The sequence below is a fragment of the Oncorhynchus kisutch genome, linkage group LG10 (assembly GCF_002021735.2).
Source record: "Oncorhynchus kisutch isolate 150728-3 linkage group LG10, Okis_V2, whole genome shotgun sequence".
Lineage (NCBI taxonomy): Eukaryota > Metazoa > Chordata > Actinopteri > Salmoniformes > Salmonidae > Oncorhynchus > Oncorhynchus kisutch.
This window is the reverse complement of record NC_034183.2, coordinates 38701131-38726497: the sequence shown is the minus strand read 5'-3', so window position 1 is coordinate 38726497 and position 25367 is coordinate 38701131. Positions and strand designations below refer to the sequence as shown.

The 25367-nt window shown below is 42.7% G+C and overlaps 1 protein-coding gene and 2 long non-coding RNA genes across 3 annotated transcripts in view; 2 read left to right on the top strand and 1 right to left on the bottom strand.

The window, feature by feature from the left end:
• Positions 1–5105, bottom strand: part of LOC116375824 (uncharacterized) — a 14327-nt gene extending 9222 nt beyond the window's left edge. Inside the window, exon 1 of the long non-coding RNA XR_004211224.1 lies at positions 4688–5105. This is a non-coding gene — a long non-coding RNA (uncharacterized LOC116375824). The remainder of the gene's footprint in view (positions 1–4687) is intronic.
• Positions 2620–25367, top strand: LOC109897532 (uncharacterized). The gene is made up of 2 exons (XM_020492038.2): positions 2620–3969; positions 22579–25367. The coding sequence occupies exons 1-2, from the start codon at positions 3751–3753 to the stop codon at positions 23416–23418; spliced, it is 1059 nt and encodes a 352-aa protein (XP_020347627.1). The 5' UTR covers positions 2620–3750; the 3' UTR covers positions 23419–25367.
• LOC116375825 (uncharacterized) lies at positions 20976–22201 on the top strand. The gene is made up of 3 exons (XR_004211225.1): positions 20976–21693; positions 21787–21864; positions 21996–22201. It is a non-coding gene; the product is annotated as an uncharacterized LOC116375825 (long non-coding RNA).

Here is a 25367-nt window from a genome sequence, read left to right as displayed (position 1 = left end):
TAACTTCAATATGCTTTTTAAATAAATAAGACCTACACCACTTTTAACAGCATATTACTCAACACTAGTGAGACTCATGTCGCCTACGGTAGGCCTACAGTATATGTAAAAATATTTTTTTCAATGATGTGACTCTCCGCCAATAATTACATTTAGAGAATGGAGGATTCTAAATGAATATCTAAGGGGCATTTTTTGTAAGGGCAAATCTGATCTGTGACAATATCTAAGGCGCTTTTATATAATTCTAAATTAATTAATAATAATAATCACTTTGTTTAAAAAATGACGATATTTTGGAGATTTCATTTTCAAATAACCGAAAGTGAGCGATTGTAATCTGAATTAAGGCCAAAATAATATTTTTAAAGGCCAAAATATTTATTTCCGTTTTTAGAGGGAGAGAAACCAAAAGCCCACCGTGCCTATTTTTTGGAAAAGGACATCCCGGCTGGCCAAACCCTCCCCTAACCCGGACTATTGTGCACTGCCCTATGGGACTCCCAAACATGGTCAGATGTGATACAGCCTGGATTCAAACCAGGCACTGTAGTGACGCCTCTTGCACTGAGATGCAGTGCCTTAGACCACTGTGCCAATCAGGAGCCATGACTAATATGACCAATATATATTGTCCTACTCCTAGAAACGTTTTTTTTTCCAGAATTCACAGCCTGCTATGCTTGTGAAAAACAGGGTTAATAATACTTTTCCCCCCTTCCACTTGTTAAAGGTTCCAATTTATATATTTTTTTATCAACTTGTATATTTGAGTTTAACCACAATATTTGTTTATTATTTTCTAGTCTTTTCTAGTGGATTAAACTGAAATTGCAACCAACTTTCTATGGTTTGTTTAAAAAATAACGATATTTTGGAGATTATTTGGTGTTCAAATAACCGAATGTGAGTGAGAAAAAGGCCATTCTTAAACATGAGGTGAGACATTCTTACTAATAGTGTAAATAAAGTCTGTTTGGTATTTAGAATTATTTCTGTTTTTAGAGGGAGAAAAAACAAAAGCCCACCGTCGCTTCAGAAACCCTTTTTGTAAGAACATAGTATGTGGGATTGATTTGAAGAAATGTAGCTTAATTAATTTGATTAATATTATGGTGTTTCTATTCCAAGAACAACTAAAAATGAAACCCTCAGATTTCTGTTAGGAAAATATAATGCTGTACAACATGACCTTTAGGCAAGTCCGTTAAGAAAAAATTATTATTTACAATGACGGACTACACTGGCCAAACCTGGACAACGCTAGGCCAATTGTGTGCCGCCCTAAGGGACTCCCAATCATGCCCGGTTGTGATACAGCCAACCTAACTAAGACATACATTTTATGAGACAATTTTCCCCATACCCTCCTTCTTGGCAAGAGTCCATTGTCCTGCTAATAGCCCATAATGGCGCTGTACAACGTGACCGGTCGGGAGTAGGCTACAGTACTACAGTAAGACCAAAATAATCATAATATTTCCACACCCTAATTGTAGTCTAACCAATACCCAAACGGAGATTCAGTGAAAATAAAAAAAATCTGGTTAATTTATCAAGACCAGTCCCCATGCTTGTCTCAGAACAGCGCTATCTTGACCTCTGAATGCTGTCTTTTCCCCCTTCCACTTGCCTCTTCCAATAATTTTGAAAGAGTATTTTCCAGTAAGCAACAATTTGTTTACCTTCATTAGCCTACGTTGTTCCAATATTTCTGTCATTCAGGGATATTTATTCCCATAGTAATTCGTTATGGATCCATATGGAAAGTGACATGCGCAAGAGACGGTGGTAATATTTTTCCTTTTAGAGACATGGTGTCCAGGTCAGGATAACCAAAACATTTCTTTATTAAAGAATATCAGAAAGAATCTTTATCCTTATTTATTTTGATCCAAAGCAATGAATGAGTGAGTCACTCAGCTTTATGTAAGTGCCATGGCTATTACTGCACCATCAACTAAAAGAATATCATGGAATATAATTGAACATTTTAGTTTCTCTGGGTATAAAAACCTTAGTGTTACTGACAAGTAGAAACAAAAAAAACTGTATTTTTCCTGGGGTGTGCGTGCAGGACAGAGGAATAGCAATTCTTACAACTGTTCTAAATTCAATCACCTTATTCATCCTCATCATTCAGTTCATTGAAATGATTATTTTTTTATTTTAATTTTTACCCCTTTTTCTCCCCAATTTCGTGGTATCCAATTGTTTTAGTTGCTACTATCTTGTCTCTTCGCTACCACTCCCGTACGGGCTCGGGAGAGACAAAGGTTGAAAGTCATGCGTCCTCCGATACACAACCCAACCAAGCCGCACTGCTTCTTAACACAGCGCGCATCCAACCCGGAAGCCAGCTGCACCAATGTGTCGGAGTAAACACCGTGCACCTGGCAACCTTGGTTAGAGCGCACTGTGCCCGGCCTGCCACAGGAGTCGCTGGGCACGAACCCAGAGTCTCTGGCGCTGTACTGGCGCTGCAGTACACCCGGGAGGCGAAATTACATTTTGAAGTTGTGCACAATTATCAGTTTCTATTTGGTTTATGTCGCCCATTCATTGTCAGTTAGTGACATATTAGCGCCTTGGGACCCAAAAGCATAATCAGTGCTCTAACTCCCCCTTGCGCTGGTCTGGAGCAATGAAGCAGTGACGAAGGGTACCGTACTAAACCACAAATTTCCTCTGAATCCCGCAGCATAATCTCAAAACGTTTAGTTGAGCAACCACTGTACCGTATTGTACTGTACATTGTCTTCTGTGTTCTACTATGCTCTACTGTACTAAACTGTGCTGTACAGTGATGTTCCAACTTGTGAAACATACTCGAGGTCTATGATTAGTTCAGATTTGGATCTGGTCCGCAACAGCCAAATTTGTAATTATTTGGGGGCGGAATACATTAGAATAATACCCAGCATGCTTTGCTAGTAATAAACTAAACACATTTGCATTTTTGTAATTCAGCAGATGGTCTAATCCAGAGTGCCTTACAGTCAGTGCATTCAACTAAGCTAAATAAATAACAACATGTCAGTCATGGCAATAAAACAAATCTGTAACCGTTATTCAGAATGTTATTGTATTTGAAATGGTCTGTTGGTTTGGTCTGTTGTATAGACTAATCTGAAAATAATTGCTGCACGTTTCAAAGGTTTTGAAAAAGCTAACATAAGTGCAAATAGATGGAAGCAATCTTCAATTGGGTTCTCTTTGATATTAAGTATAAAAAATGATTGTTGTGATAATTGAGAATGTATAGTAGTTCAAATTTGGACATATGATCAATTATGCAAAAATACTATTTTCAATATCCTGTAGATTACATATTTTCAACGTCTGGAAAATAGGTCTTCTAACCTTTAATTCAGCATCTGAAATGCACTTGATGTCAAAGTTCTGGAACGTCATTTTGCATACTGGGAATAGGCTATAACAGCGCACTAACTTCCATATCGACGTGTTTGCAATGGTAATCGGTTATGTTCTACATACATGAGCTCAACAGCAGTATAGTCTATTAATGTTTCCCAGTGTTCGGCATATTTGAAAAAACTATAAAAGGACCTGGTGCATTTTTTATCCTATTATCTCTCTGGCGCATTGATTGTGGAGGAGTTGTGTAGGTCATAGGATGCCAGACATTACACTTAGAGATTTCTGTTATTGCAGTTTAACAGACAAGGATATCCAAGAAACACAGCTGAGGACGTAGTGTACTTTTGATTTAACAAAGAACGGAAGATTATGGATGAAGGCACAGTTTCCAACGACTCTGTTCCAGATTTAAAAGATTTGGAGTTGAAAATCGGACGGAAGACACCGGAGGGTTTGCTAAAGTGGATGCGGGAAGAGGCGTCAACGCAACGCGGAGATGCCAAGTTGAACTCGCCGGAGACCAAAGACGGAGACATCACAGAGAGGAAGAGCCTAGATGAGAAGATTCGAAAACTAAAAGTCGATATGGTAAGGATTTGTATGGGGGCTATGACTTTTGTAGGCCTACCTATATAGTTATATACCTGTTTTATTTTGCTGTTAGAAAGATTATGAGCAGGCTCCAACAGTTGCTCTGCTTTTGGGCATGTAATATTAAATATCCCCTAATAACTCAAGTATATTGTTCGTGGTCAGTAGGCCTACGGTGAACAATATATGTATTACTGTTCATCTTAGTCCTAAATCCTCTTTCTGAAAATAAGGCATCCATCCAATCAATAATTCAGCTGGTCTTTAACCTAACGTCACCTGAGTGGAGACCCCAAATACGTTTTCACTGTAAACGGAAGTTAGGTTGTAAATACTGTATCCCTGAAACCCGGAAACAATCCGTTTTATTACGACTGAGGAGAGTGGCCCTTCACCATGCAAACAGCGGCAGTTGGCTGAAGTTGCGAGGAAATAAAGCATAACTTGGCCCTTGGGCTACAGACCTACATACTGCTATGAACCATGAAGTTGTGGTTCTATTCATTCTTGCTGACAGGTCATGATTGTTTGAGACTTGACCTGTTAATAGGTCCAAGTTTTATTCCTGGTGAATTACTATTCTATTAGATAATGGCAAACATCTGTCATTCTATTTAAATTACAATCGAACTATCGATTACTTAGCCTATTTCTCCCAAGCTTATTACAGGCCTGGCCAGCCATCTTTCATTGATAGGATACATTCCTGGTTTACCATAACAGATGCCTTCACAGCTCTCCCCCCGGTGCAAAACAGGACTCCAGCGGAGAATTTTGGGCTTGCTGTTGTTTTCCCCTGTCTTGCATTCCTATGGTAAGGGGCCAGGGTTCCGGTCCTATAGTTTTGCATCGGTACTGCAGTTTATCTGACGCCCGGTCCAAAAATACAATTTCCATACAAGGCCACATGGAGAAGGCAGATTTGGAAATTCCTAATAAGACATTTTGGTCATCACTTTTGTGCGTAAAATATCAATTGAACTATTCAAATAATTGTCCCCGAGGCCGATTTGTTTTTCTTCATCACTCACAGCTGAAGATATTTTAAATTCATCCAATGTCTGCTATGTTTTTGGATGACGTGTGGACGTCGTCGTTGCTCGCGCTTCTCCCTGTGCGCACTGAGTGCAAGTGCGCGCATGTGATGTTGGCCTGTATAAACCGGATGCCAGTGGACCAATGATGTATATAAACCCTGGAATGTTGATGCTATGTATTGGCCAATGACAGGCTTTTAAGCTACTGGTCGGCCATATTGGCACTCCTCAGAAAATCAGTCCTCCATAGGAATTAATGGAATTCTACAGTATTTCAAATGAATGTTTCAAAGACAAAATTACATGTAACATTAGTCCTTAGTACTTTCAAAAAAATATATACTTTCAGGATTTTTTTTATACATGTGTGTGTGTATGTATATATATATATATATATATATATATTTTTTTTTTGTATGTTTAGCTCCCATAATGTAACGTAAAAGCATTTAGTATCTAAATTAAACATGGCAAAAACAAATGTAGAAATTTTACTGAACAAAAATAAACGCAGCATGCAACAATTTTACAGTTCATTTAAGGAAATCAGTCAATTTAAATAAATTCAAAAGGCCCTGATCTATGGATTTCACATGACTAGATAGGGGCGCAGCCGTGGGGAGCCAGGCACAACCAATCAGAATGAGTTTTTCACCACAAAGGGGCTTTATTACAGACAGAAATGCTCCTCAGTTTCATCAGCTGTCCGGGTGACTGCCAGGTGAAGAAGCCAGGCAGTGGTCTGGCTTGGTTACATGTGGTCTGTGGTGGTGAGGCCGGTTGGACGTACCTCCAAATAATCTAAAATGATGTTGGAGGCTTATGGTAGAGAAATTAAGAGTAAATTCATTGGCAACAGCTCTGGTGGACATTCTGCAGTCAGCATGCCAATTGCACACTCCCTCAAAACTTGAGACATCTGTGGCATGGTGTTGTGTGACAACTACATATTTTAGAGTGGTCTTTTATTGTCCCCAGCACAAGGTGCACCAGCTTCTTGATATGCCAAACCTGTCAGATAGATGGATTATCTTGGTGAATGAGAAATGCTCACTAACAGGGATTATAAGAACATTTGTGCACAACATTTGAGAGAAATAAGTATTTTGTGCATATGGAACATTTCTGGGATATTTTATTTCAGCTCATGAAACATGGGACCAACACATTACATGTTGCGTTTTGATTTTTGTTCAGTGTGTATATACAGTACCAGTCAAAAGTTTGGACGCACCGACTCATTCAAGGGTTTTTCTTTATTTTACATTGTAGAGTAATAGTGAAGACATCAAAACTATGAAATAACACATATGGAATCACATAGTAACCAAAAAAGTGTTAATCAAATCAAAATATATTTTATAATTCAGACTCTTCAAAGTAGCCTTGATGACAACTTTGCACACTCTTGGCATTCACTCAACCAGCTTCATGAGGAATGCATAGTCACTTTAACTCTACCTACATGTACATATTACCTCAATTACCTCGACTAACTGGTGCCCCTGCACATTGACTGTACCGGTACCCCCTGTATATAGCCTCACTATTGTTATTTTACTGCTGCTCTTTAATTATGTTACTTAACACTTTTTTTTCTTGAAACTGCATTGTTGGTTAAAAGGGCTTCTAAGGACAAAGAAATTGATAGCCGTGCCATATAGATTGCAAAATAGTTGGAAGACATTTGACTTACCGATTCCATGGCACCGATATGCAAAACGACGCCTGATTCAAAACTTGGGATTTTTACACTTAAATTATTCTACACAATTTTTGCAACCAACAGAATGTTATTTATATGGGGGATACTATTATGACACAAGGCGAGACCCAGCTGAAGATGGTTGGAGTCTTACAATATTTATTAATCCAATCGGGTAAGGCAAGAGAATGGTCGTGGACAAGCAAAAGGGTCCAAACCAGTTCAGAGTCCAACAGGTACCAAAGGGCAGGCAGAATCAAGGTCAGGGCAGGCAGGATGATCAGGCAGGTGGGAAAGTAATCCAGCGTCAGGCAGGGGTCAAAACCGGGAAGATTATCAAAAAGAGAATAGCAAAAGGAGTACAGGAAAAACACGTTGGTTGACTTGACTCGCATACAAGACGAACTGGCACTGAGAGACAGGAAACACAGGGATAAAAACACTGGGGAGAATAAGCGACACCTGGAGGGGGTGGAGACAATCACAGGAACAGGTGAAACAGATCATGGTGTGACAGATACAACCTTACCAGCTCTGCAGATTTTGCTGCGAAGAGGCAGAATCATTAGATCATTTGTTTTGGTACTGTCCATATGTAGCTGTTTTTGGTCACAAGTCCAGGAATGGCTGAAGAATTGCAATATTTTTTCCTGAAGCTAACCCTGCAGATAGCATTACTGGGCGATCTGAAAAGTCATAGTCAATCGATCAATAATATAATAATATTATTTTAGCAAAAATGAGACTCGATCTGCTCTAACAGGTACAGATAGCGCTAAAGCTAAAAGAAAATTGTAATTAACTTGTAAATAAAGAATTATAATAGTCATGGGAGCCTGGGAGCTGATAAACTGGACATCTCCATCCAACAAGAGTCGGACAAAGCGATACAATAGCTAGAACCTTCTCATCATGGATCTGGTAGGACAAAAAAAGCATGACGTTGACTGGCCAATTTGATCGTTTCCCTCAGGTTCCACTGTAGGTTACAGGGCGACATGTTGTGTGGACTAAAACAACATAAAACCGTGTGTATCATAAAGCACAATCAAATTAATTAGCCAGCTACAGTAATTTTGAAAAATACTGAGAAATAGTTTGGTAGATCTTTTTCCAATTTGCCAGTTATCTACCTTTGATAAGTAGATAGCTAAAACAAAAACAGAGGGCTGCATTGGTCCACTAATAGAGGACTAGTTAAGGCTCAATGTTTACAAAAATATATATATATATATTTTAATGGTGCTGCAGCCCCCTCCGTACCCCTAATTCCCACGGCTGTGCTCTTTCGTGACCCTGCTGCTCATTCTGAATAGTATAATCTAATCTGTTTTAAACCAGCGGCAGCCAGTGAAATTGGTGTATTTAAGCTCTTGTTCAAATGCACAGATTGCTTTATATATGTTCTCAAATAAACTACCATTAGTTCAAAAATGTGGTGTCATATTTCTGTCATGCTGCTTTGTTGACAACTTCAACCACCCTGCGCCCCGGGTATTCAACCAATTAGTGGCCACCACTGGTTCTGACAGCACATCAATGTGGCATTGGAAAGCTTTTACACAAAAGGCCCCGATGGATGTGTCCTTCTAAAAACCGAAACAAGACACGTTTGGCGCCTTGGTTTGAATTGAAAACACACAGAGCAGTTTACATATACAAAGGATCTTAATTTGATCAATCTTTCGTTGCCGAGAGTTTTCCTGCACCACAGGAAAAGCAGAGCAGAGCTTCGTGATTTACATAAATTTACTGAAAATTTGCAGTGACACAAGGCTATATTAACAGTATTGCACTTTTGATTTTTGGCAGCTAATAGCCTAACCAAAGATCAAGCAACATTATGGACTAAACCTTCAAATCCTGTTGCTGCAGGATTTTTTTGCTCCAACAATACTGGTCAAATTAACATCTGTACCCCCCATGAACAGACTGGTCTTCCCTCAGGTGTCATTTTGTCATCTGCTCTGACCGGCCTGACAATGATCACAGACTACCGCCAAGATACTTTAAAAAAAAACATCATAAAATACCATATGTTGTAGGAAATGTACCCATAACAATCCAGTCTATAATGTTAATCCAAACTTTCTTGCTTTGCCAGCAATATATTCGATAGGCCTACCTAAAGTGAATAGACAGCCATTGTATGATTTGAGTGCTGATGGTACTTTACACAGTGCTGACATGGTGGACCAATAGTGAGTGGTTTGATCAAACTAAATAGGGAGGGTTTGGAGGTTAGAGGGCATGAAGAGGGTCATAAATCTATGGGCGGCCAGCATCACATAACAACCCCTTGATATCATCAGCCCTGCTGAGCCAGAGGATGCAGACAGAGGCTGTGTCCTAAATGGCATCATTTCCCTATATAGTGTACTATTTCTAACCAGAGCTCCAGTCAAAAGTAGTGCACAATATAGGGAAAGGATGCCATTTGGGATGCAGCCAGAGGCTCGAGTGATTAAGAGCTAGCGTACCTCTTAGCCAGTACAGGGCTTGGCTGCTCTGTGTTGGACCTGTATTTCATCTCTCTGAGCGGGGTTGGGTAGCAGGAGAACAGAGGGGTACCGGACATTGCACTTTCATCAGAATTCTGCGTACACAGAATAGGCTACACACATGTCTGCTTGCACATGCTCTGTCACACTCTCACCTTCTCACTGGCGACGGTGTCCTTTGTCGCCATTTTTCACCTATGCCCCTGCCCGCTGATTGTCTTTTCACACACACACACACACACACACACACACACACACACACACACACACACACACACACACACACACACACACACACACACACACACACTCCCACTCATAGGGCGGTAGCGCCGTCCTTTGTTGCGTTTTCTCACCTTCTCTAACTGCCCTCTGATTATGTGCCCGGATTTAACGCAGGGAGCCGGCTGTCACTGAATCTCACCTGTCTCACTGCATGTGTGCGTGCCTGCTCGGGCATGTGCGTGGACAGAACACAGGGATAGATGGACAATCATTGAGGACTCACCAGATACTACCACCAGAGCAGAGTGAGAACTGCTAACACTTTAACACAGGGCTCTGTTATGAGCAGACAGCTAGGGAATCTTTCCTTAATAAAGACTATTCTGTTTATTTAGCCCAAGTATCAGAGAGACTCCTAAAAGTCTCTCCATGATGGATTTCAGTTAAACACTCTGAAATGGCCTGTTTCCACGATAGGATTAGAAATGCGGCGTGTGTCTGTCCGTCCGTCCGTCCGTGTAACCCTCTCCCGCAGAGACGAAGCGTCTGTCTGTTTCGTTTGGAGGTCACAGGGAGGCTAGCTAGGACAGTAAGAGAATACCACTCCATAAATATTTACATTCCTTACGTGCAAACTTTCTGTTATGTCTCAATAATTTAGACACAACACGAGCGATATATTACCATGTGAGTCTTTTTCCCCCCCTCCACTTCAGTCCAATAGTTATTTTGAACGTACGTCATCAGTTGATCATATTGTTCAGACACATGGCTTAGTTGAGACAGACTGCGACATATTGGAAGGTGAAGACAGACCGAGACGCAGATCATTCTCAGAGTCTGGTCTGAGACTGTTATGTGCTCAGTGTCAGGCTGTCTGATTACTGTCGGACTACTTTCCCTCCAGAAGGTCCACAGCTGCTGCCGAATCTCAGCTGTCTTTCTGAACAGCTTTATTGAGTTAAAGTTAACGGACGCTCCGTCCTCAATGACGGGCAGCCAGCTCCCTGTCATAGGGACTAAGACATATAGACGAGCCTCTTGTCTATATATCAGACAGCTACGTAGCTGCCTGTTTGGCTTCGACTGTATTTTCAGTCTGGAGCTCAATAATAAAATACTTAAAATTTTTATAAATTAAATAAAAAATACTTATTTCAACGTTTATGTCCATGTATAGGCTACTGTCTGCCAACTGTACCTGTGTGTGTCCTATTAAAATGACAAGTCCTGGAATGTGATTGCTACAAAGCGTTGTCATAGCCCAGTGGATGACTCACTCCCTGCCTCTCCCTCTCACTGACTGCTGCTGTGCTGCACAGATGGAAGTCACAGGGGAGAGACGGTCTGCAGGCAGATTAAACAGATTAAACAGCCATATCCCTAATAGATATGGGAGTTTATCAAGACAGGATTTGTTTTCAAAAATTTTTGTGGATCTGTGTATTCTAAGGGAAATGTGTGTTTCTAATATGGTTGTACATTTGGCAGGAGGTTAGGAAGTGCAGGTCGTTTCCCACTTCATTTGGTGGGCAGTGGGCACATAGGCAGACCTGGCTCTTAAGGGAAGACAGGCTATGGCGGCCGCTCTCCATAACAAGGCCATGCTCACTGAGTCCGTATATAGTCAAAGCTTTCCTTCATTTTGGGTCAGTCACAGTGGTCAGGTATTCTGCTACTGAGTATTCTCTGTTTAGGGACAAATGACATTCCAGTTTGCTCTTTTTTGTTGTTGATTCTATCCAATGTGTCAAGTAATTATCTTTTTGTTTTCTCATCATTTGGTTGGGTCTAATTGTGTTGCTGTGCTGGGGCTCTGTGGGGTCTGTTTGTGTTTGTGAACAGAGTCCCAGTGCTAGTTGGCTGAGGGTACTCTTCTCCAGGTTCATCTCTGTTGGTGTAGGCTTTGTTATGGAAGATTTGAGAATCACTTCCTTTTTAGGTGGCTGAAAGAATCTAATTGCTCTTTTCTGTATTTTGATCATTTGTGGGAATCTTCCTAATTCTGCTCTGCATGCATTCTTTTGTGTTTTAAGTTGTACACGTAGGACTCTTGGTTGGTGAGTGGACCCTAGACCTCACAACTATAGGGGGAAATGGGTTCTAGAACTGATTCAAATATTTTTATCCAGGTCCTGATTGGGATGTTCCTTTTGATGGTGTAGAAGGCTCTTCTTGCCTTGTCTCTCAGATCGTTCACAGCTTTGTGGATGTTACCTGTGGTGCTGATGTTTAGACCGAGGTAGGTATACTGTAGTTTTTCTCTTCCCTTTGTCTGTCTGAGAGAGCGAGAGAGAGATGGAAAGATAGGGTGACATTGTGCAGACCAGAAGGTTGGCTGTGGCGAGAGGCCTGTTCAGTCTCTAAGAGCCACTGGTTTTCACAGAGATGGAGCGAAAGAATGCGAGAGAGAGAGTGATGGCAGGACAGACCGACTCACAGGAAACCAGAGTGTTTAGAAGGGAGAGAGTCAATGTATATCGAGGGGTGCAAGTCTGTGGAGACTGACATGTACTTTTCCATGCCAGAGAGAAAGTGGGAGGTATCGATAGAGGGAGAGAAAGAAACAGAGCGGAAGGGAGTATGCAAACAGATGGAACAGCGGGGGGGGGGCTGGGTTGAGAGGTCACCCTTCTGCTGTATCTGAACGTGCTCTTATTAGAAAGAAATAGAGGGAGAGAGATGGATGGAGTTAGATAGAGGTAGTATCCCCCTGCTCAAGGATGTCCACTTCACTCTGTTTGCAGGACAATAGAGAAAGAGAGAGCGAGAGGATGTTTTTGCAGAATTCTGCATGCAGAGTCTCAATTTGGTGTTTGTTCCATTTTGTGAACAAACCCCACCTTCTTCAACATATATATACACTGCTCAAAAAATAAAGGGAACACTAAAATAACACATCCTAGATCTGAATGAATGAAATATTCTTATTAAATACCTTTTTCTTTACATAGTTGAATGTGCTGACAACAAAATCACACCAAAATGATCAATGGAAATCAAATCAACCCATGGAGGTCTGGATTTGGAGTCATACTCAAAATTAAAGTGGAAAACCACACTACAGGCTGATCCAACTTTGATGTAATGTCCTTAAAACAAGTCAAAATGAGGCTCAGTAGTGTGTGTGGCCTCCACGTGCCTGTATGACCTCCCTACAATGAGGTGGATGGTCTCCTGAGGGATCTCCTCCCAGACCTGGACTAAAGCATCCGCCAACTCCTGGACAGTCTGTGGTGCAACGTGGCGTTAGTGGATGGAGCGAGACAGGATGTCCCAGATGTGCTCAATTGGATTCAGGTCTGGGGAACGGGCGAGCCAGTCCATAGCATCAATGCCTTCCTCTTGCAGGAACTGCTGACACACTCCAGCCACATGAGGTCTAGCATTGTCTTGCATTAGGAGGAACCCAGGGCCAACCGCACCAGCATATGGTCTCACAAGGGGTCTGAGGATCTCATCTCGGTACCTAATGGCAGTCAGGCTACCTCTGGCGAGCACATGGAGGGCTGTGCGGCCCCCCAAAGAAATGCCACCCCACACCATGACTGACCCACCGCCAAATCGGTCATGCTGGAGGATGTTGCAGGCAGCAGAAGGTTCTCCACGGCGTCTCCAGATTGTCACGTCTGTCACATGTGCTCAGTGTGAACCTGCTTTCATCTGTGAAGAGCACAGGGCGCCAGTGGCGAATATGCCAACTTGGTTTTCTCTGGCAAATGCCAAACGTCCTGCACGGTGTTGGCCTGTAAGCACATCCCCCACCTGTGGACGTCGGGCCCTCATACCACCCTCATGGAGTCTGTTTCTGACCGTTTGAGCAGACACATGCACATTTGTGGCCTGCTGGAGGTCATTTTGCAGGGCTCTGGCAGTGCTCCACCTGCTCCTCCTTGCACAAAGGTGGAGGTAGTGGTCCTGCTGCTGGGTTGTTGCCCTCCTACGGCCTCCTCCACGTCTCCTGATGTACTGGCCTGTCTCCCGGTAGCGCCTCCATGCTCTGGACACTACGCTGACAGACACCGCAAACCTTCTTGCCACAGCTCGCATTGATGTACCATTCTGGATGAGCTGCACTACCTGAGCCACTTGTGTGGGTTGTAGACTCTGTCTCATGCTACCACTAGAGTGAAAGCACCGCCAGCATTCAAAAGTGACCAAAACATCAGCCAGGAAGCATAGGAACTGAGAAGTGGTCTATGGTCACCACCTGCAGAACCACTCCTTTATTGGGGGTGTCTTGCTAATTGCCTATAATTTCCACCTGTTGTCTATTCCATTTGCACAACAGCATGTGAAATGTATTGTCAATCAGTGTTGCTTCCTTAGTGGACAGTTTGATTTCACAGAAGTGTGATTGACTTGGAGTTACATTGTGTTGTTTAAGTGTTCCCTTTATTTTTTTGAGCAGTGTATATATAAACGAATTGGCGACAGAGTGAAAGAGCCCTCTTCAACATATATATCCATGAATTGGTGAGGGTACTAGAACAGTCTGCAGCACCCGGGCTCACCTTACTAGAATCTGAAGTCAAATGTTTACTGTTTGCTGATGATCTGGTGCTTCTGTCCCCAACCAAGGAGGGCCCACAGCAGCACCTAGATCTTCTGCACAGATTCTGTCAGACTTGGGCCCTGAATCTCAGTAAGACAAAAATAATGGTGTTCCAAAAAAAGTCCACTTGCCAGGACCGTAATCACAAATTCCACAATGACCATAATTATGTTTTACATGCACAGTAATAATTTGATAATAAACTGATTGTGGCAGCAGGCAGATGATGCAAAAGTCATGTAAACACCTTACTCTGCTTATCTTATTTGGCGTAAGGTCAAAATCGAAGTAAGCATAGGCCAATTAAAACACCTAATTATCTGAGCAATCTTTCTAATTATTAGGACATGTAAACACCTTAATCGGCGTCCCAGCACACGTGCTAGCACCAACCGAGCAAGCTTCCTCTTTAGCTTGAGTAAAGTGAGTTCAGAACATCTAAATGTATGCATCTTAGAAGTGGTTTTCACATACAAACTTTGTATGTCTGAACTCAGAATCAAATATGCTTCCCAAAAATAACAGGGTTGCTGTGGTAGAACGTTTATTTTGATTGGCTATTCTCTGCATTTATCAGAGTGCCTTATTTCAGATGTGTCCAGGTAAACAGGATTATTAGGGAAGTCATTCTTCTTGCAAAGCATGTAAACGTTTCAATCAAACTATCATATTCATCTGATTATCCACAATAATCACATGGTTGTGTGCATTTAACCATACTCACTGTTGAGTAGAGCACAATAAGCTGTACCTACCTCGCCCTAAACATCAGCACCACAGGTAACTTCCACAAAGCTGTACATTTAAATTTTAATAGGCAAGTCAATTAAGAACAAATTCTTATTATAAATGATTGCCTAGGAACAGGGTGTTCACTGCCTTCTTCAGGGGTAGATGACAGATTTTTACCTTGTCAGCTCGGGGATTTGATCTTCTAACCTTTCGGTTACTGGCCCAAAGCTCTAACCACTAGGCTACCTGCCGCTACAAGAGAAGGCAAGAAAGGCCTATGTCATCAAAAGGAACATACTAATTGGAGTGTCAAATTGTATCTGGCAAAAAATACTTGAGTAGGTTATAGAACCCATTGCCCTCTATGGTTGTGATTTCTGGGGTCCACTCACCAACCACAAACTCACAAAATGGGACAAACGCCAAATTGAGACTGCATGCAGAATTCTGCAAAAACATCCTCCGTATACAACGTAGAACACCATATAATACATGCAGAGCAGAATTAGGATGATTCCCATTAATTATCAAAATCCCTTCAGTCAGCTGGTATTGGGACTCTGTTCACAAAAACAAACAGACCCCACAGAGCCCCAGGACAGCAATACAATTAGACCAAACTAAAGAAAAAGAGAATTACTTGTAACATTGGAAAGAATCAACAACAACAAAAACAGCGCAAAGTGGAATGTTATTTGGTCCTAAACAGAGAATACACAGTAGCAGAATACCTGAGCACTGTGACTGACACAAAATGAAGGAAAGCTTTGACTATGTGGAAACTCAGTGAGCATAGCCTTGCTATTGAGAGAGGCCGCCACTGGCACTCCTGTTTCTTAAGAGAAGACAGGCTATGTGCCCACTGCCCACAAAATGAGGAGGAAACGGAGCTGCACTTCCTAACCTCCTGCCAAATGTAAAACCATATTACACATATTTCCCTCAGATTACACAGACCCACAAAGAATTTGAAAACAAATCAAATCTTGAGAAACTCCCATATCTACTGGGTGAAATACCACAGTGTGCCACCACAGCGGCAAGATTTGTGACCTTTTGCAACAACAAAAGGGCAACCAGTTGTGCACAAAAGCCATTGTAAATACAACCTATATTTATCTGTTTATTTATTTTCCCTATCATACTTAAGCTATTTGAACATTATTACACTGTACACAGCCAATAATATAACATTTGGAATGTCTATATTCTTTTAAAACCTTTTTTAGTTCAATGTTTACTGTTAATTTCTGATTGTTTATTTCTGTTTTTGTTTATTGACATTTCACTTGCTTTGGCAATGTAAACATATTTTTCCCATGCCAATAAAGCCTGAGAGATTGAGTTTGTTGTTTTATTCCCCTGCAGGGCTACAGCAGTGCGCCACGGCGCCTGTTTGCAGTGTGACATTGCCAGACTGGTCTCAGCATTGGAGCGTGTCTATGGTTCATTGGTCTATAGGGTCAGCTGTGTGTGCATTCAAGCTAAATCATAACACTGTGTGTGTTTGTGTGTGAGTGGCGTGCGCGTCTAGATTTCTGCTTGTTGAAATGGCACATCAAGCCTGGAAATCTGATTTTCCCCTAGAGTAAGAGGCTCTATCCCTGGCCCTGTCGATAAAGTTCCATCTCAAGAAGCATCGAGCGCTAGCTTGTCATTTTGGGATGAAGGCTGAGGATACTAGAGTGCTAAAAGTGCTGCGCGCGTACACACACACACACACAGAGTGCTGTTAATTCGGTGTGAGTTCAGCTGAGCGCGGCATGGTGCATGAAATACAAGCCGAATGCCGGTGAAAGAATTTCCAGAATCCTGTGGATTAGCCGGGAGCTGTCTGGCCCAGCGCCTCCTTCGGAAAACTGGAGTCTTTTTGGCTGTGAAAACACCTCTACAATCCTCAAGGCCGCTGAGGGCTAAACTCCAAAAGGCAATAAACTCCCTTCTCCCCATCCTACTGCAGACTGTCCGTAAGACAGCCCTATAGGAAGTACTGGCACACAGGCGGGCATTGAGAGAGCATACAGATGGACACTCAGCCAGACCTGAGCCTCTTCAGCGACATGGCATGGTGTGTCTGCCACTGCAAATCAAATCAAAGTTTATTGCAGATTTGTAGATGTTATTGTATGTGCAGCGAAATGCTTGTGTTTCCAGCTTCAACAGTGCACTAAAACCTAGCAATAGAAACAATACATAATCCAAAAAGGTAAAAAGAAAGAAATGAAGAAATGTCGGAACGACAACGCGGTAGTTATATAGGATGAGTCAAGACTAAAATAATCTATATAGAAAGAAAGTGGGGGAAACGGTATGTAATCATTATTAAAGTGACCAGTGTTCTATGACTCTTCTGTTCATAGAGCAGTGGTCTCGAAGGTGGCCTGGAGACAGACGCTATTCATCAGCCTCTGGGTCCCAGCTTTGATGCACCTGTACAGTCTCCGCCTTCTAGATGGTAGCGGGGTGACTAAAGCGGGGGGGGGGGGGGGGGGGGGGGGGGGGGAGACAGGCCGTGGCTCAGGTGGCTGGGGTCTTTGATGATCTTCTTGGTCTTCCTGTGGCACCAGGTCCTGTAGATGTCCTGGAGGGCCTCAGTGCCGAGCCATGGGAATAATATTTACAGCTATGCTCAGCAGTTTATCACTCAGCTTCTAGAGAAACCGCCAGCTAAAACCCCAAACCTCAGTCCTGAACAAAACCCAGCCCTGCTGTCTACACTTGAGCTGGCAGGAGTGTATACATTTTCTATTGGAAAGTATAGGGCCAAAGAAGTTGAGTCTAAGGCAATGTTATCCCACTTCCAATCCCTTTGTTTCCCTGGATGGAGAATAGTTCACTGAAAGGGCACTCAGTCACTCAGTGGAAGGTTGATTGATTGAAACAATATCCATTGTGTTTTATATTATCGCAAGAGACGTATGTGACAGGTGTCACGTTCTGACCTTTATTTCCTTTGTTTTGTCTTTATTTAGTATGGTCAGGGCGTGAGTTGGGGTGGGCAGTCTGTTTGTTTTTCTATGTTGGTTTTTGTGTTCAGCCTAGTATGGTTCTCAATCAGAGGCAGGTGTCGTTATTTGTCTCTGATTGAGAATCATATTTAGGTAGCCTGGGTTTCACTGTTGGTTGGTGGATGTTTGTTTCCGTGTGAGTGTTTGTCGCCACACGGTACTGTTTCGGTTTTCGTTTTCATCACATCGTTTATTGTTTTGTATTTCAGTGTTCAGTTAGTTTTTAATAAATTGTCATGAACACTTACCACGCTGCATCTTGGTCCGATCCTTACTCCTCTTCAGACGAAGGGGAAATCTGCCGTTACAGCAGGGTCTACAGACAATCACGGATTGCAAAAGGAAAACCAGCCCCGTCGCGGACATCGATGTCTTGCTCCCAGACAAATTAAACAACTTCTTTGCGCGCTTTGAGGGTAATAGAGTGCCACCGACACGGCCCGCTACCAAAGACAGTGGGCTCTCCTTCTCCGGGGCCGACGTCAGTAAAACATTTAAACGTGTTAACCTTCGCTAGGTATCCCTAGCCGTGTCCTCAGAGCATGCGCAGACCAGCTGGCTGGTGAGCTTACAAATGTATTCAATCTCTCCCTATCCCAGTCTGCTGTCCCCACATGCTTCAAGATGGCCACCATTGTTCCTGTTCCCAAGAAAGCTAAGGTAACTGAACTATATGACTAACGTCCCGTAGCACTCACTTCTGTCATCATGAAGTCCTTTGAGAGACTATTCAAGGATCATATCACCTCCACCCTACCTGTTACTCTAGACCTACTTCAATTTGCTTACCGCCCCAATAGAGCCACAGACGATGCAATCGCCATCACACTGCCTGCCCTATCCCATCTGGACAAGAGGAATACCTATGTAAGAATTCTGTTAATTGACGACAGCTCAGCATTCAACACCATAGTACCCTCCAAACTTCTCATTAAGCTTAAGGCCCTGGGTCTCGACCCCGCCCTGTGCAACTGGGTCCTGGACTTCCTGACAGGCCGCCCCCAGGTGGTGAAGGTAGGAAACAACATCTCCACTTTGCTGATCCTCAACACTGGGGCACCACAAGGATGCGTTCTCAGCCCTCTCGTGTACTCCCTGTTCACCCACAACTGCATGGCCATGCACGCCTCCAACTCAATCATCAAGTTTGCAGACGACACTACAGTGGTAGGCTTGATTACCAACAACAACGAGACAGGTAAGAGGTGAGGGCCCTCAGAATGTGGTGTCAGGAAAACAACCTCTCACTCAATGTCAGAAAAACAAAAGAGATGATCGTGGACTTCAGGAAACAGCAAAGGGAGACGGTCCCTATCCACATCGATGGGACAGCAATGGAGAAGGTGGAAAGTTTTTTTTAAAGTTCCTCAGTGTACAATCACAGACAAACTGAAATGGTCCACTCACACAGACAGTGTGGTGAAGAAGGCGCAATAGTGCCTCGTCAACCTCAGGAGGCTGAAAAAATGAAATGTAGCTTGTCACTGAAAACCCTCACTAACTTTTATAGGTGCACAATTGAGAGCATCCTGTCGGGCTGTATCACCGCCTGGTACGGCAACTGCACCGCCCACAACCGCAGAGCTCTCCAGAGGGTGGTGCGGTCTGCACAACGCATCACCAGGGGCAAACTACCTGCCCTCCAGGAAACCTGTAACACCCGATGTCACAGGAAGGCAAAAAAGATCATCAAGGACAATAACCACCCGAGCCACTGCCTGTTCATCCAGAAGGCAAGGTCAGAACAGGTGCATCAAAGCTGGGACCGAGAGACTGAAAAACAGCTCTCGGCCATCAGATTGTTAAACAGCCACCACTAGTACAGAGAGATGATGACTTGATATGATTGGCCACTTTAATAAATGGAACACTAGTCACTTTAATAATGCCACTTTAAGAATGTATACATATCTCGCATTACTCATTCCATATGTATATACTGTATACTGTGTCCTTCACTATCTATTGCATCTTAGCCATTCTGTCACTGCTCATCCATATATTTTATACTTGTATATTCTCATCCCATTCCTTTACTGGATTGTGTGTATTACGTTTTGTTGTGGAATTTGTTAGATATTAGGTTTTGTTGTGGAATTGTTAGATATTATCTATTAGATAATGTTGCACTGTCAGATCTAGAAGCATAAGCATTTCGCTACACTCGCAGTAACATCCCTGTGTAGGTGACCAAAGAAATTGGATTTGATAAACAACATTGTCCTCTATTACGTCTGTGCTTCCCATATTACTCTAATGATCACATTTCTCTTATTTCCAAATGAGTGTTTTGTGGTTTTAGTTATGATGATGCAGCCTGACCGAGATGAATGGCGGATCTATATCCACATGATCGATGTATTGCTCTGTCTAAGGGATGCAGAGACCTGAAGGTACAGCCGTTAATACTATGTAGTGACCATGTTTTAAGGCTCTAGAAATCCATCAATAGGCTTTTTCATTGACTTGACCTGCAGGGTCATGGTGGGGGGGGTACACAAAGACTGCAAAAGATCAGAGATCTTGTGTGCTTTATGTGTGCGCGCTTAATCCACTGTCCTGGAACTGTAGACTTTAGGCTATGAGACTCACAGTTGCATTCTAAGAGTGTGATGTATTCAGTTGGTTCTGCTATCCCTGGGGCCAGTCCAGAAAGCACAGTATACTTTGGAGGGTCTGCAGAGACAGGGAGGCACTCATTACTACAGCAAAGTCAGTGTGACTTTGCCATCAGCAGAACAACTCTTATACATGTAACTTATTGAGAGAGAGAGAGAGAGAGAGAGAGAGAGAGGCCCTAGCTCCTGACTGGACTGGAGCACATCTCTGCTATTGTGTTCTGTTGGATTTCCCATCTTGCACTGCTTTTTCTCTTCTCTCTCCCTTTCGCTTATTCAACATCCCTCCTACATGCATTAAAAAAGCAGTGGTGCCTCCTTATTTCCATAAGTAGACTCGTAAAATAAACCCTTTAAAAAAAATTCAATTTACTGCTGTTGGCAACTGCTTTTGTCTGTGAGGAATGAAACTTACCCCTAATTATATTTTCTCTTCTTGCTCCCATCACCCTGCTACTACATTCATCTTCCACCCTTCACGTTATACCTTTTTTTCATTATTTTTATTAAGAAAAAGTATATCTCCCCCAGAGGAGGCTGTTGAGCTATAGGAGGAAGGGCTCATTATAAAGTCTGGAATGGAATGAATCGAACGGTGTCAAACAAGTGTTTTCAAAGTTGAGAGAAGAGGGGAGGAGGAACAGATGAAGCCAGGAGGGCAGATCAGATGAGGCTGGTGGGAGGAGCATCTTTGACTCCTTTCCATTGATTCCATTCCAGGCATTACAATGGGCCCGTCCTCATATAGCTCCCTTCAGCCCTTTTCACGTCTTTCCATAGATTTTCAAGCCGATTAAGTCAAATCTGTAACTAGGCCACTCAGGAACATTCAATGTCTTCTTGGTAAGCAACTCAAGTGAATACATGGCCTTTTGCTCCCTCACTCAAAAAAAAGTAGGGGTTCAACAACGGTTCTTCTAAAATCCTCAAACTTCCTTGTAAAACCTTTGTTTTTGGCACTGAAAAATGCCCCCAAAAAGTCCTTCCAAGAACCCCATAGGAGGTGGGGATTCTTGCTGGAACCTAACTGCCCAACTGAAGGACTGCAGGTGCAGGCACAAAAATTTTAAGATCTCCTCAATTTCAGGTAAGGTTCCTCCCTTTACGATCTAAATGTATATTGTTTTATGATGATACCATCTATCTTTTTATATTTGTGCAGATGGTTGTGTTATTCGAGACTTTCTCCCTTTAATTTTTTTTATTTCTAAACCAGAAAATTCAATGGATATGACTCAACAAAGAGGTAAGAATATGTTGAAGGCTATAGCACAGATGACTGAATTGCTCACTTATTTGTGTGTCTGTTTGCAGGTATACTGACGAGGAGGCACACAAAGGTATGAACAATTGGTATTGGTTTGTCTGATAATGTTATGCACATGTATCATCTACAATTAATTTGAATGAATGGTTTCTCTAAAACCTTATAGGACTCAGTCACAGCAGCCATCTTCCTCCTCCGTTACCTTTTCAATGAAGATCCCAGAGGCCTTCACATTATGGACAAGGTATGTGTACGAAAACCGTGACCATTTTTTCATTCGCATCATTTTTAACTACAAAAACCAAGATATTACTACTGTCATGTGCACATTTTGTTAATCATCTGTGTAATTGGATATTTTTTTTGTATTCACAGACTTCACCCTGCCTACACCTTTGATGAATATAACATGAAACCTGTTCGATCACCATGCACTGCAAAATCATTCTGGCTATGGATAGCCTACAGAGAACATCAACATCAACACGCCAGAGGATATACCAATTGGACTTGGGGCTGGCAGTGTACCTCATTTTTAGATTTTTAGATTCTGCTTTGCCACTAAAATCCTAATAAACACTGACAAGTAAAACATTGTGTTATTGTTGTTATTTTTGTGCTGATTGTTATGATTATTAATAATAATAATAACGGGGGAGGGAGAGGGTGGTTAAAAAAGGAACCCCAAAAAGGTTGTTTCTGGAACTGTTAATGGGGGTTCTTCAAAGAAATTATAGGGGTTCCCCCTAGTTTCAATTTGAAGAACACGTAAAGGATCCTCCAGGAACCTTTTCTTTTTAAGGGTTCTCCTCTCTCCTGGGTCCATTGATTTCCTCCCACCCTCTCTCCTCTTTTCTCCCACCCCCTCTCCTCTTTTCTCCCACCCCCTCTCCTCTTTTCTCCCACCCTCTCTCCTCTCTGCTGGATCAATAAAGTACAGTCATCTTCTTCTCCATAGGCCCACCTGCGTTCGGTGGATGTGAAGATCCTGCAGCAGCTGCTGGCGGTGCACGAGGGGATCGAGGCATGCAAGTGGCTCCTGGAGGAGCGCGGCACCCTGGCCAGCCGCTGCAGCAGCCTGACCAGCAGCCAGTACAGCCTGGGAGAGGGCCCTGGAGGAGACACCTCCTGGAGAGACAGCTGGAGCAGCCTGCAGGACCCCCTCAACGACAAGCTGGATAACATCTCTATAGGTAGCTACCTGGACACCCTGGCGGACGACATGGATGAGTACTGCCCCTCTAGTTCTGAGTATGCGCTGTGTTCTACTCCACTGGGGACTGAGATGCCCACTCGGACTGGCGGAGGGACAGGTGCTGGGGTAGGGGCGGGGAGAGGTGCTGGAGCAGGGGCAGTGTCTGGGGCAGGGGTTTTGGCTGGGACAGGAGGGGCAGGAGCTGAGTTAGGACCGGGCACAGGGGTCAAGGTAGTTGTTGGGCCTGGGGCTCCCCAAGTCAAGCCAGAGATCCCCAAAGAAGAGCCTCCCATTTGGACTAAGGCCAAAAAGGTAGTGAAAGGAACCACCATCACCAAGGACACCAAGGACTCCAACCAAATGCAGCAGCCCAGTAAGAGCAATGGTGTCCTGGAGAAGGCAGTCAGGCAAGCAGGAGGACTTGCTGACTCGGCCCGGGCCTGCCTGGCTGAGAAGCTGGGGAAAAACCAGAGCCCCAAACTCAAACCCTATAAGAACGGCAAGATAGACCTGGATGGCTGCAAGATGAACGGCACAATGCACCTGGAGTATGACGCCCATTGGCGATGGGTGCAGTCGCAGGATGATGTTACATTTCTGTGAGGTGGATGTATTACGCCACTAAAGACGCTTAGCCTGCTCCCATATGATGACCAAACAGGTCAAAGGTTAAGAGAAAGGGGTCTTGGACTGGTGTTGTGGTTGATTGCAATTATTATACAAACTTCTACCATTGCCATTGTGCAAGACATCAGGTGTGGATGAGTAGGAGAGTACAACACCATTACATTATGTTCTATTCACTCTAAATGTGACTGCACTAACTTTCTAGAACATTGACAGTATTATATTTGGGATAAAGTTGATATTTTGTTTACCCTCTCTTCCTGTGTGCATTGTAATATACAGTACCATAGAAGATGAACAATTTCCAAAATAAAATGTATTTGTTACACATACACATCTATAGAACCTAGTTAATGACCAAAGTTTGCCCTTACTGATCAATCCCATGTCAAAATGATTGTAAAACACCCTATCTATGAATTATAGATACCTGAATCCTTCTCATACATACTATACCATAGCATGCAAAGAGCATCTAGAATGTTCCTACTGTTTGCACATGATTGCTATTGTGGATGTCCTAAAACTACCTAAAGTACTTAACCAGTCAATGCAATATGTATAATCAGTGAATCGCAATGCAATGAATCTGTGCATCAGGTTCTTATGTGGGTGGATGTGTTAAAATGTGTCAATATGGCTGAGTATTAGTGTTGTTATTTTGTGGATTATACAGTATTTTTCATTTGGAAAGCAGATGTTGTCATCGGTGTAATCCTAAACTATTATGCCTGTATCTCCCATTCCAAGATAACTGCACTTTTTTTCTGATAATCCTTATGGTTTAAATGACTGATTTGCCCTCTTTCAGTACTCTGCTGTCTTAATGAGTCCAACTGTCTCTGTTCTTTTACTCAGTGTTGAGTGGTGTGAAATTATTACAGTAATTTGGGTGGGTGAAAATTGCATGTCATGTGCTGACTGGTTTATTGGTAAAAAAAAAATCACCATGAAAAATGTGTGAAAAGCTTAATACAATCATCAGGGAAGGAAAGCGATATTCCCTCGAAGCCTTTTGTATTCGGTTATAAACAACCCACTCTCACACAGAACCATCACCACTGAAAGCTAATAATATCTCAACACTCCACGGGAGGGGTTGCCAGGACAACTGAGAGAGGGTGAGAGAGAGAGAGTTCACGTGTGTATGTACATGTCTGCGTGTGTCCGTGTGAGTGCACGTGTATGCATTGATGTGTGTGTGTACATGTCTGCGTGTGTCCGTGTGAGTGCACGTGTATGCATTGATGTGTGTGTGTGCACATGTGTGTGTTTACAACTGGCTGCTGTGCACAGCTGCTCTGCTAGATTTAGATGTGGATGGAGGTGTCTCAAGGGGCTGTTCTTTACTAGGCTATCCCCTTCTTTTTCATCATGGGAAAACAACACATTTCACTGCACCTATCTGTTGTATGTAAGAATCAAACATGTAAAAGAAATGAATAGTAATTGTCTCACCCCATCACCCTCTCCCATCCCATCCCATTCTACCCTGTCGCCATTAGTCATATAATGCACTGTATTTGTTAGATAATGGATACCAGATAAGGTTTGTGTATTGCATAGGCATTGTGAATGTTATCAGATCTATTCTGCATATCATGGAACGTGATTAGTGTAACAATTCAATTTAGGAAGGAGTGTTTTCAATTGAATTAAGTTAGGATTTCCCTTCGTGATGTTTTGAATTCTGTATACTCATGCCTTTACTTCCTTGTTGGCTGTCTTAGTTCTATGGTTTTAGGGTGTCTGTCTCTGTGTGATGTCTTTGCTTGCGTGGCTCCAGTACTGTACCACTCAGCACTCCTATCAGAGCAACCTTTTAATATGTTTCAGATGAGTTTTCACTTAAAGACCTCAGCGAGGGTAGGCAGTGCTTACCCTGTGATAGTCTAATAAAATAAAAAGCTGTTGCGAAATAATTA